The sequence below is a fragment of the Podarcis bocagei genome (assembly GCF_964188305.1).
Source record: "Podarcis bocagei genome assembly, chromosome: 14".
Taxonomy (NCBI): domain Eukaryota; kingdom Metazoa; phylum Chordata; class Lepidosauria; order Squamata; family Lacertidae; genus Podarcis; species Podarcis bocagei.
The window spans coordinates 17,544,442-17,557,339 of record NC_138139.1 but is presented as its reverse complement, the minus strand read 5'-3'; the positions used below and the strand labels follow the sequence as shown (position 1 = coordinate 17,557,339).

At 50.8% G+C, this 12,898-nt stretch overlaps 1 protein-coding gene across 3 annotated transcripts; it reads right to left on the bottom strand.

Moving 5' to 3' along the window:
• Positions 1 to 799: 799 nt before the first annotated feature.
• On the bottom strand, positions 800 to 5,995 carry MEX3B (mex-3 RNA binding family member B). Of its 3 annotated transcripts, none has more exons than XM_081171173.1 (2): positions 5,461 to 5,995; positions 800 to 4,290 (listed from the first exon to the last, which is right to left on the bottom strand). In XM_081171173.1, the coding sequence occupies exons 1-2, from the start codon at positions 5,714 to 5,716 to the stop codon at positions 2,705 to 2,707; spliced, it is 1,842 nt and encodes a 613-aa protein (XP_081027299.1). In that variant the 5' UTR covers positions 5,717 to 5,995; the 3' UTR covers positions 800 to 2,704. The 3 variants fall into 3 exon arrangements, with proteins under 3 accessions (XP_081027299.1, XP_081027298.1, XP_081027297.1); XM_081171172.1 differs by lacking the exon at positions 5,461 to 5,995 and adding an exon at positions 5,042 to 5,447; XM_081171171.1 differs by lacking the exon at positions 5,461 to 5,995 and adding an exon at positions 4,420 to 5,031.
• Positions 5,996 to 12,898: the final 6,903 nt, after the last annotated feature.

Here is a 12,898-nt window from a genome sequence, read left to right as displayed (position 1 = left end):
TCGGCCAATAAAGTGAGATGAGCGCCACAACGGGACCTAATGGTCAGGGGTCTCTTTACCTTTACCTTTCATATAGTACACACAACAGGTCTTTGAGATCAAAGCAGCCTTAACTGCAGCAAACTCAAGATGCAAACTTTAAAAAAAAACTTTATCAAAACATAGGAAAGGGGGAACAGGAATCCTAGCTACTCTGGGACATTCTCCCCAAAGCCAAAAACTCATTTCATTAGGTCCCGAAAGCTACTCTTAAAATGAATGTGACCTACCATCCCCTGTTGTGACCCTCCAGGCAAAAACTCAGCCCACCAGTCATACATTGTGCTCTGCCACGGGCTTGGCAACCCCTCGGTTTTCAGCCTGATGGGTCAAATGATGTCACAAGCAGCGTCAGGCCTGCAGTCTGCACACACAGAAAGAATGGAAGTTAATATGGGAAGCAATTGGGGCCACTTCACACAACAGGATACACTTATTTTGCAAGGTTAGGATACACTTATTTTGCAAGGTTGCAAATGCAAGTTTGTTGCATTCTAAGGATAACACTCAAAGCTTCTTCTGAAACACTTCATTTTAAAAAAAGAAAACCAAAGGGGACTTTTCTGAGAGTGAGGATTCACTAGGGCTCCTTGCCAAACTTAGACTTGGTGGCAAACTCAGGTTTTCCCCCAGGCAATGTGCGGAACATCCCTGATAAAGACTTTCCAAAGCAGTAACCTCAGATCAAAGAGACATTGCCTTCTCCCCACCATAAAAGAACGCAATAAAACAACCACCAAAATCTAACCACAACACCAGATGCTTTTCTGTAATATTTTATTTATATAGAAATACTTAAAAAAACATGAAGTAGCACCATTACTTAAGTTTTACCTTTATTATGTAGAACTTTAAATGTCAGAAAAATAAAACTCTTGATACAATTTCAAATCTTGTCTCAGCAAATATAATATTAGTATCTGACCATGAGGTTAAAGGCCCTTTATCATAAAATAAAATATACTTTGTTTTTAAACTTTGCTCAGTAAAGTACATTTAAGATCAAGTAACATCACCTACATATACATAAACAAGTGGTAAACAAATGTATTAAAATAGAAATACTAAACTATAGTGGTGCAACAGAATTTTTTTGTAATTTCCACTGAATTCTATTTATACAAATGTTAGAAAGCATCAACAGTTCCTTTTGACTTATGCTTAAACGCTTTCATTTTTTTGTAATAATATAGAATAAAATATGCTTTATATCACTGAATAGAAAATATGCTGGGTGAAGCAGATTTAAAAGATTTCTTTTTTCTGAACCTATAAAAAATCTCCAGCCCAACAGAATACTGTTCAAAGTATTACACATTTTATGGTTTTGCAATTCCATTCACAATTGTGTGATAGTAAAATAATACAGTGTTCTTCGCCATAAGGCCATACCAAAAAATAAAAAAGATTTAACCCAGCTACAAAAAAGTTCACTGAACTTAAATTAAAATACTTGTAAACATCTTTGCAATATGAAATATAATTTTTCAAGTCAAAAAAGAATAAAATACTTCAATCTGTATTAATGCAATTTATCTTTAAAACCTTTAAACGTTTTAATATATATAAGAGATATGTTACAGTTTCCTTTTTTTCTTCTTTTTTTCTTTGATAAAGCTGCAGTATCATAAGTTCATCATTATTATTATCATCATCATTATTATTATTAAAAATTCACAGGAAAAAATCTTGCCCTTTCGAGAACATTCAAGAAAAGTTATCCATCCATAGATTTATTTCTCAATAAGCAATCTACCAACTACCAGCACATTATACTAACTGTTCACACGCCATCATAATCCATATGCATTTCCTATTTTAATTTGGGGGGGAGGGAGAAAAAGAGAAGAGAGAAGAGAGAGAGATATCATTTGATTTGGAAGCTTGGCCTTAAGAGAAAGTGTAAAAACTAGTCTATTACTAGAATGTCGTTCCTTAATATTTATAGCATGCACCAGGTGTCACAAACATCCCCCTTAAACCCATTCCTAAGCTACGGCACACTCAAGAATGCAAGGAAACAAAAACAGAAGTTATTTTTTCAAAAACCAAGATGGTCACCATCCTGCAAAACGTCAGGTTCCCCCACCCCACCCCGTCCCCCCACTCTGTTATTATTTATATTATTTTTGGGATGTGCGGATACTGCAGCTTTAAAAGCTCGACACAGATATTATATATATTTATATGCATGTATATAGGCAAGTAGAAGACCTTTTGAAGAAGAGGAGGTTGCTTGTCTGTGTGGGGGGGGGAGAGAGAAAGAGGGAGCATAGGAGCCAACTCTGAGAGGTCGAAGTCCCTTTGCCCCCCCAATAAAGTATTTAAGGGAGCTGGGCCCCCCAAAAGTTTATGGGGTGCATCACAGGAGCCAACTCTGAGGGGTCTTTGCCCCCCATAAAATAATTGATGGGGCGGGCCCCCTAAAATTGGTGGGCATTGCCCTTCAAATGGGGTGCATGCACCGCATCATGTGATCGATGACGTGGGGCGGGGCTTGCTGGGGCCCCCAATATTTCATTCAAGTTGGCACCCCATGCCTTGCGATCCATTATGCAGGGTGCAGCTGGCCTGGCACACGTCTACACCCATTTTTTAATTCAAGTTGGCACCCATGAGAGGGAGGGAAGGAGGGAGGGAGGGAGGGGTCGCGGTTTGGGGACCCTTAGGAAAAGATCCGGATGGCCTGAGTGACGGCGCTGTGGCACACGGGGCACTGGGGCTCCGTCTTCTCGCAGATGCGGTTGGCACACTCCATGCAGAAGAGGTTGTGGCCGCAGGGCACCAGCGCCGCGATCACCTCGCTCTCGAAGCACACGGAGCAGTCGCGGCTGCCTTTCCTCCGCAGCCCCGACGACGAGCAGGACGAGCTGGAAGAGGAGCTGGACGATGAGGACGACGACGCCGACGAATCCGACGGCAGGCCCGGCAAGTGGCAGCCCAGCCCGTTGGCGTACAGAGGGTAGGAGCAGGGCGACGACGACGACGGGACGGACGGCGAGGAAGCGGCTGCAGCGGCCGCGGCGGCGGCAGCAGCGGCGGCCACGGCGGCGGCGATGAGGCGGCCGCCCGGGTCGCTGCGCACCCGCCGCGCCAGCGGGTGCTGCTCCAGCGCCACGCCTCCCGCCCCGACGTGCAGAGGCGGGGAAAGGCGCGTGGGAGGAGGAGGAGGCGGGGGCGGAGGCGGCCCGGCGCCCCGCCTCTGCCCTCCGCTGCTCACCAGCAAGGCCAGGTTGGCGTTCGACGGAGGCGCGCCGCCGCCACCGGCGGGAAACGCGACGGCTCCGGGCGACGAGGACCCGCGCTCGAACTGCGACCAGAGCAGCGGCGCGCCGGGCGGAGGCGCCGGCGCCAAGTCGAAGCCGGGCGGGGAATCGAAGGGCGGCAGCTCGGAGGCGCAGCAGTCGGGCGACGAGAGCACCTCTCCGCCGCCATAGACGCCGTAGCCGTTGTTGTTGTTGTTGCCGTTGTGGTGCGGGAAGTTGAGCGACGGGCTGGGCGGGCTGTAGTCGGCCAAGCGGGCGCTGCTGCTGCCGCCGCTTCCTCCGACGCCATTGCCGAAGTACGAGTCGGTGGAAGCGCTGCCCAGCGAGCTGGAGCTGTCGTTGCGGTAGCTGCAGAAGGGCTTGCGGCCCGGCGTCGGGGTGATGCTGGAAGAGGAGGGCGGCGGAGGGGGCGGAGGAGGAGGGGGCGGCGGCGGCGGAGGGGGCGGCGTGGGCTTGCTCCAGAGGCTCCCGGCGCCGCCGGCGGCCAGCTCGAAGCCCACGTCGGTGCCGTTGGCGTGGAAGTCGTTATCGTCGGTGAGCTCGATGATGCCGCCCGTGCGCATGGCGATGTGCGCCTCGATCTCCTCCCGCGCGCGGTCCACGTTCTCCGGCATGCCGGTCACCTCGAAGACGGGCTCTTTGTCGCGGCTGGGCGTCACGATGTAGGTGTGCGTCTGCTGCTGGATGCGCTTGATGGTGGCCCCCTTGGGCCCCACCACCAGGCCCACCACCCGGTAAGGGACCCGCACTTGGATGGTGGTTTGGCCCGGCAGGTTGGGCGGGCTGGGCACCGTGCCGTTGAGCACGGTGTTTTTGTTCCGGGAGGCGCGGATCATGGAGAAGTGTTCCGCCGCCGAAATGATCTCCCTCCGGGCCATGGCCACATCTTCCTTCCTGCCCGTGACAACGAAGAGCGGCTCCTCCCCGCGGACCGGGGTCTTGATGTAGGTGTTGGTTTTGGCCCGCAACGCTTTGATTTTACAACCTGAGATAAGGCGGGGGGGGGAAGGGGGAGGGAAGGGGAGGGAGGAAAAAGAGGAAGGAAACACGGTTACATCTGCTCCAGCTTTTCGGGGTGCAACAACGGAACGAGGGGGGGGGGCACCAAGCCAACCTGCCTCTTGGTCCAACCTTTCATCCATGTCGAGTTCCATTTGCAAGTCATCACAACCATGCCAGGTTTTTGACACAGGAACACACCCATCTCCGCACCTCGAACCAACCAATATTCCCATTGGCCAAAACAAACAAGCAAACAAAAGCCCCAAAACGTTATTTGCCCAGCATCTCGGAGATAATAAGTTGCAGGGGGGTGGGGCGGCAGAGAGACAACAATACCAAAACACCTCCCCACACCCAACGCAACCACGCTATGAGACGCGAAGCGAGCGGCCACATTGCATCCATCGCAAGCGGGCAACCCAAATATGCAACGCCCCCTTTATATATATATATATAATAAAATTAATAAAACCACACTCGCGCTCCGCACATTTCAGGGGAAGGGAAGGGGTCTGGGGGAGGGGGTGGTAGCAAGCCCGACGGGGATGACATAGACAGACACACCGAGAAATACAAAAAGGTACCAGCAGCAGCAGCCCTCTTGAAGACACCCGCTTCGTAATGCAGATGCTTTGAACCTAACCCCCCCCCCCATTGTTCACCTCCTTGCCGTTGCCTGTAAGGAAACACCCATCGATTCCTAACTATTGACAAATAAAGGCGCGCGCACTGACCAGCATCCGCTTGCATTTTTGCGCACACAGAATCAAATCAAAAGGGGTTTTTTAGGGCATAAAAGGGGGAGGAGTTGTGCTGCGAGATGAGGCGCAAACATCTGGATGCGAAAGGCGTCCTCCACCTCTGCTCTGCTTCACTTTCTTTGTCTAGAGTGGAAGTGGTGGCGGCGGGGGAAGGAGGGAGGGAGGGAGAAGGGTGTCGAGAAGAGGCGGCCAGGTTAGCCATCATCACAAACCCTGCAATTTGGACTCGAGGGGGCGAGCCGTGTTGGCATCTCGGAGGCAAAAGGCATCCACAGAAACCCAGGGAGGAGACAGCAGCTAGAGAGAAGCAGCAAAAAACGTCCCCTCGATTCCCACCACACATCTCTCTCTCACACACCACACACACAAAGACGATCGAGCCAAGCCCCCACCTTGCCTGCCCACGATCTCGGCGACATGCTCCGAGCTGGGCACCGGGACGCATTCGGTCATGTTCACGCTCTTCTTGCGCGGCTCGTTGTCGTAAAGGGAGCCCGTCTCGTCGTTGTCCAAGCCCAGCAGGGAGAGCTGATCCAAAGCGATCTGAAGGGCTCTTTGGTCATCCAGGGTCTCCCCGCCTCCTCCTCCTCCACCGCCGCCTCCTCCGCTCCCATTCCTCTCCATGTCGGCAAACAAGGAGCTGGGCATAGTCCCGGGTGGATGTGGGGGGATCGCGCCCTCCGCTTCCTTTCCCTCCTGCGCTCTCGGATCAGGAGTGGGGGGCGGGGGTGGGGAGGGAGGGAAGCAGGGAAGGGAAGCAGCACCAACACACACACACGCACACACCAGGAGAAGGGGGGAGGTGGAAAGCAGACACAAAGGAAACAGCCAAGGCAGATGGCCAGCAAACGGCAGACGAGGAAGCGGTTGGAGAAGCCCGGCAAGCAGATCCTGGATGCTGGCTCAGAACAAAACAAAACGGGCAAAAATGCTCAGATTGTAAATTCCTTGCGCGCCGCTTTAAAAAAAGAGAAGAAGCCCCCCTCCAGTGCAATCCGGTTTATAAGATGCTTTCCAAGAAAAGGAGAAAAAATACCCCACCACGACTCCCCCCAAGCTTTTCCCTTTTTCTTCTTCTTCTTCTTCCTCCTCCTCCTTGGGGGGGGCGCGGGGGGGCGCGTGCAGAGAATAGAGAGAAGCGCTCCGGTGCTTTTGGCACCCCCCCTTGAGTTCCTTTGCTGGCCGCGATGGCAGGCGTTTCTTTAAGGAGCCCCTCCCAGCTTCCACTCACTCAGCGATTTCTCTCTCTCTCTCTCTCTCCTCCTCTCCCCCTTTCTTTCTCTCTCTCTCTCGCTCGCTTTCTCCTCCTCCTCTTTTCTGTCTGAGCCTCTGCTGCAGCCAGACAGCGCTGGGGAAAGGGGAGCGGGGGAGGGGAGGAGAAATCAGAGCGCCGCAGCGTAAGCGGCCGGGAAAAGCGAGCGAGCCGAGGGGAGCCGCCGACAGCGCCGCTGGAGGAGCCGATTGGCCGGGCCCGGCGGAGGGGGGCGGGCCGGCTGGGCTGCTTGGCCCCGCCCCTCTAAGGCAAGGCTCCTTTTCTTTGTTGTCTAATGCAGAACAATAAAGGAGGGGGGTAGAGAGAGAGAGAGAAGATCCAGAAAGAAAGAAAGAAAAAGCAACCCTGTCGATCTGTCTATGTATACATAGGAAATCTTCCGCGCATTCATCAAGTCAACGCGGACCCAACATGACACTTAATGGCTCTTGCGGCATTGCAAACGGAGCGCTTGCAAACCCGTTTCCCATCCGGAAAAGGGGGTTCGTTTCTCCTCGTTCCCCAAGGGATCTCTCTCTATCCATTCGGGGTGCGGTGGTTTTTACGCAGGGATGATAAAATGCTGGCCCCGAGTGATGGGTGGAGGGAGGGAGGGACATTTGCGCCGGCCCAAGGAGCCACGCGCGGCGCTTCCTGCGAGCAGCACCGGCAGCAGAGGGGAAGGCAGGAGGGGTGTGGCTTGGGCTGACAGTGTCCCTTTAAAAAGAAAAAAAAGAGGGTGCCTAACCTTCCGATGGAAATAAAGAGGAACAGTCTAAACTGTAGAAGAAAGCGGGTTTTTAATTGCAGCCGGGGGCACCCCTGGGTCCCGCCCCCCTCCACACACGCACACCTTTCCTCCTTTTTAATTTGGATGCCTGCAACGGTGTCTGTGTGTGTGTCAAGCGATACGATAACCTCTGAGCATGTGCAAAGCGGCGTGCGCTCTCCCCGCTCGCATTCGGGGGCGTTGGGTGGAAGAGGTTTCCAGGTCAGAGGGGCGTGGCATCTCCAGGGGGACTTGACAGATCAGAGGGACGCCTTCTCTTTCTTTCTTTCTTTCTTTCTTTCTTTCTTTCTTTCTTTCTTTCTTTCTTTCTTTCTTTCTTTCTGCAAACATAAACTGCGGCGCAGCGCAAAGAACGCTCAACTTGGAACGCGTGCTCGCACGTGCATACGTGCACAAAAGAAAGGCGAGCTGCGATCGCGGGTTGGCCTGAGGAACGCGCGTCCAGAACAAAACAAATACCTCCAACGCAGCCGCTTGAAACAGCGGGCACGCCCATCCTTAGTCCTTTGCAGCGACAAAAAAATTCGAGCAAAACCATTTGCGCCTCATACGAGTCATTTCTGGCGAGCGCTTCTTTGTTGTTAACCAGCAAAAATTCTCAACTTGCAAAGGGGGGGGGGGAGGCAGGAAGCATCCCTAACTCTCCTGATTGGAAGAGTGCCCTTCTGCGCTTGCGCCCCGAAGGGTGTTTTGTATTTATTTTATTTATTTATTTTGTTTCCCGGCGCCTGCGCACAGGTCGCCTTCCTCTCCCACCGTTTGAGGGTTTGTACGGACGGAGTGGGAGGGATGCGCGCTGCTTTCCATTCAAGTCGCTGGCGGAGGAGGGGGCGTGGCTTCCTTTGCCGGAGGTTCTGGCTCCGCCTTTGGGAGCCACGTGCACTTTGGGCTGGCAAAGAGGAGGGAGGAGCCTTTTGGGCAGGGAAAGGGGCGGGTCCTCAGCGACACTTTGTAGCCGGAGCAGACAAAGAATGCCAGCATCGCGCAGTTGCAGGCTTAGTGCCTTCTCTCCGCAAGCGTCGGATGGTGAACGACTCGCGCTCGCTTCTGGATTAAAGCTGGGGACACGCCTGAACATCTCATCCCTGAAGAATATTTGCTCCTAGGCAGGGCTGAGCTGCAGATTTTTGTATCTGCATTATCTATTTAACACATGCATTTCACGAAGTCCTTTGCTGCCTTCCCTGACGGTTCAAAATGACAGGTGTTTTTGCATGCAGGCAGAAGGTCCCCGGTTCAATCGTGGCCAAGACCAGAAAAGGGTTATGGAGGATCCCTGCCTGTCAGAGTTCTCAGGATTAATAATAATAATAATAATAATAATAATAATAATTTATTTATTATTTGTACCCCGCCCATCTGGCTGGGCTTCCCCAGCCACCCTGGGCAGCCTCCAACCAAATTTTAAAATACAGTAAAGTGGTACCTCGGGTTAAGTACTTAATTCGTTCTGGAGGTCTGTTCTTAACCTGAAGCACCACTTTAGCTAATGGGGCCTCCTGCTGCTGCTGCGCCACCAGAGCACAATTTCTGTTCTCATCCTGAAGCAAAGTTCTCAACCCGAGGTCATATTTCTGGGTTAGCGGAGTCTATAACCCGAAACATATGTAACCCAAGGTACCACTGTAGTACATCAAACATTAAAAGCTTCCCTAAACATTCCCTTCAGATGTCTTCTAAACGTTTGGTAGTTGTCGTTCTCTTTGACATCTGGTGGGAGGGCGTTCCACAGGGCAGGCGCCACTACCGAGAAGGCCCTCTGCCGGGTTCCCTGTAACTTGGCTTCTCACAGTGAGGGAACCGCCAGAAGGCCCTCAGCGCTGGAGCTCAGTGTCCGGGCAGAACAATGGGGGTGGAGACGCTCCTTCAGATATACAGGACCAAGGCCATTTAGGGCTTTAAAGGTCAGCACCAGCACTTTGAATTGTGCTCGGAAATGTACTGGGAGCCAATGTAGGTCTTTCAAGACCGGTGTTATGTGGTCTCAGCAGCCGCTCCCAGTCATTCCTTGGTGGGGGAAATCGTATGCGTTAAATGTGTCCGCAGCCAAAACATCACCATTGGTGCATTATGACCAACAGACCAAAAATGAAGCCATACCATGGTGGTAGTGAGTCTTCAGGCCGAATCAGGACAACCCGTTTGGTCTGTGAGGCCATATCAAATCAGCCACAGACCACGGCACTATAGGATGTTTTCCAAACTGTGCGTTGCGACACAGTGTGTCTGCTGCACTGTGTAAGGTGTGTTTCACGAACACTCCCTACCCTCCTTCCGGGGCTGGAAAGGGGTTTGTTTAACCTCTGGCTTGCTAGTAAAACTGAATTAGGTAAAGGTAAGGGGACCCCTGACCATTGGTTCCCGTCGTTACCGACTCTGGGGTTGCGGTGCTCATCTCACTTTATTAGCCGAGGGAGCCGGCGTACAGCTTCCGGGTCATGTGGCCAGCATGACTAAGCCGCTTCTGGTGAACCAGAGTAGTGCACGGAAACACCGTTTACCTTCCCGCTGGAGCAGTACCTATTTATCTACTTGCACTTTGACGTGCTTTCAAACTGCTAGGTTGGCAGGAGCAGGGAGCAAGCAACGGGAACTCACCCCGTCGCGGGGATTCAAACCGCCGACCTTCTGATCGGCAGAGCTCTGTGGTTTAACCCACAGCAGCACCCGCTGTGTCACAAAATGATGAAATGTCTAAAAAGTGTGTCGCCAACATTAAAATTTTGGAAAGCTCTGCTGTACAGTGTAGGGCAGGTAAAGACATGGCTCCTTGCTGAAAGCGGGATTTGCATGCACTGACAGTGGCTGTATGAGCACACTGGTCACTGGGCGCATAGCACTTTCGCCTGCACAATTTGATTTCTAGTTGCACGAGCAAAGAAAAACTCGCTTCTTGATGTCATTGCCTCACCTACCTGCCAGTGTTGGCCCTCGAGGATGGAAGAGGTCAAGGAGTCAGCCCGATTCTACACCCCTGTGTCATGCATGTTAATCTTAAGTACAGGGCAAAATACGAAGCAAGATATAAAGACCATCAGCTGCAGTACTGCATACCTACAAGATAGCAAGTGGCCTGAGTGGACTCCCTCCCAAAGGATCTTCCCAGCACATAAAGTATCCCCCTTAGACTTTGTTCTCAGTGGCACAATGGGGTGACCTTGGGCCAGCCACGGTTTCTCAGCCTGATCTACCTTGTATGGTAGCAAGGATGAAAGGGCGCCTATTTGCCACCTGGAGCTCCTTGGAGCATTGGCAGGATTAACAACAACAACAACAATTTATTTATTTATACCCTGCCGTCAAACAGTAAAAGCTTCCCTAAACAGGGCTGCCTTCAGATGTCTTCTAAAAGTCTGGCAGTTGTTTTTCTCTTTGACATCCGGTGGGAGGGCGTTCCACAGGGTGGGTGCCACTACCAAGAAGGCCCTCTGCCTGGTTCCCTGTAACTTGGCTTCTCGCAGGGAGGGAACTGCCAGAAGGCCCTAGGCGCTGGACCTCAGTGTCTGGGCAGAACGATGGGGGTGGAGACGCTCCTTCAGGTATACCGGACTGAGGCCATTTAGAGCTTTATAGGTCAGCACCAACACTTTGAATTGTGTTGAATTATTTATATATATAAATAATACCTAAATGTGTGGAACCAGTTGCACAGAAAAGCAATCCAAGAAAATGCATTTGCAGAGGGGTTTACGTGTTCAGCTGTTATCGCGAAAACTAAAGCTCTTATGGCACCTTGAAAGAACTGACATCTTTCTTCTTGGCGTAAGCTTCCATAGGCTGCACTCTGCTTCCTCAGACGTGTGAGAAGCAGTGCCCTTTTTGTCTAGCAACTGGGAATAAATTGTACTTTTAAGCCTGGTGTGGCTAACCCTTTTTGCCCTGCCGGGGCATATTCACCCTTGGCCAATCATCCGTGGTCTGTATGCCAGTAGAGGGTGCGGCTAAACATATTAAAATATACTCGGAGTCGAGAGTGGATTTCATGCTCTTTATTCAGCTCGTAGTGGTGAGGAGGAATGGAAGTTCCCCCAGAATGTCTGCTTTATCTACATTATTTGCACAATAGGCACCACGTGATTGGCTAGTTCCAGGATTCACCTGTAGGCCAATCAGGTTGCGGATTCACTTCCACCTGGAGCTGTATTGGGTGGCTCCTGTGGACCAATCAGACTGCTGCATTCTGAATCCTATTGTTCTAGGACCAATCACACTGCTGCATTCTGAATCCTATTGTTCTAGGACCAATCACACTGCTGCATTCTGAATCCTATTGTTCTAGGACCAATCACACTGCTGCATTCTGAATCCTATTGTTCTAGGACCAATCACACTGCTGCCTTTTGGATCCTATTCAACTCTGTACATAACGCATCTGGTGTAGCCAGGTGTTGTTGGACTAGAACTCCCACCATCCCTGACCATTGACCATACTGGCAATGGAGGATGGGGGTTGGAGTCCATGTGGATAGCACCATGTTGGCCAAGCCTGGCGTGGCCATTCCATGCACACACTCCTTTTGCAGGAACAGGTACACAGCCAGACCCCCTCAGCTGGTCCATGCCCCCTTCCCACTCAGAAGATGATGGAGCTGGTAAGCAGGGACTGGGCAGTCTGCATCCCCATCATGGTGCTAGACTGAGCAGGGGTGCTTAAAAGATTCAGAATTGCTTGGGGAGACAGATCTGGGATGTACTACACCTTTTCTAAGACTATCACTTAGGGTTGCCATATTTCATAAAGTAAAAAACCAGGATACCCTGAAAGTTATTAAGCATTTTTTAAAGAAAGACTACAAAATTTTAAAATTGCTGGGGGAATTCCCCAGGACGCCACTTCCACCTTTTAAATCCCGGACATGTGGCAGCTCTGCTATCACAACTACAAGATGTGTGGGAATCACCTACAAACAACTTGTGCTTCTTTCTTTAGAAATATTGCCTTAATCACATGCAAGCTTATGTACATTTATGTACATTTTTAACAATAGATTCATTTACTTTCACAAGTACTCAATTTACATTTCTGAAACGGGCTCCAGTCCTACTTTTAGAGTTTGCAAGGGTATTACCTATACTATGGATAAGATTCCAAGATCCCGTTCGCAACGAGAGGTACCACTGTGAAAGGACACATTCTACTCATGTAAAAACACACCGATTCCCGGAACATCCGCGGGCCGGATTTAGAAGGTGATTGGGCCAGATCCGGCCCCCGGGCCTTAGTTTGCCTACCCACGAGTTAGTGAGAACCTCTGAGTTAGATGAACTACCCTGGTTAAGGTAATTCGGCTGCAAAGGGATAAAAGGCCTCAACTGAGTGCCAGACTTTGTTGGAACAAGTTGGCCTCTGGGAGCTATCAGAGGCTTAATCCACACTGTACAGTTATATTGATTTTATATCACTTCGTTTAGCTTGCTGGGACTTGTTAGGAGACTCCTGTCCCTCTCATAGAACTACCATTCCCAGAGTTCCCTGGGAAGATGAATCAATTGATAAACCAGTCTGGGAAAAGACATGCAGTTTGTTATGGGTGCTGAGAATTGTCACTGTGCGCTGGTGAAACTACACTTCCCAACATACTTTGTAGGATGTTGTGTGCTTTAAATGCACACTGAATGTTCTTTAAAAGTATGGTGTGGATCTGCAGATAGAATGATGGTCACTTTTTATGATGTTTTGGAATAACAACTTGAAATATACTCGGGAGTGGATTCCATGCTCTTTATTCAGCTCATAGTGGTGAGGAGGAATGGAAGTTCCCCCAGAAGGTCTGCTTTATATACATTA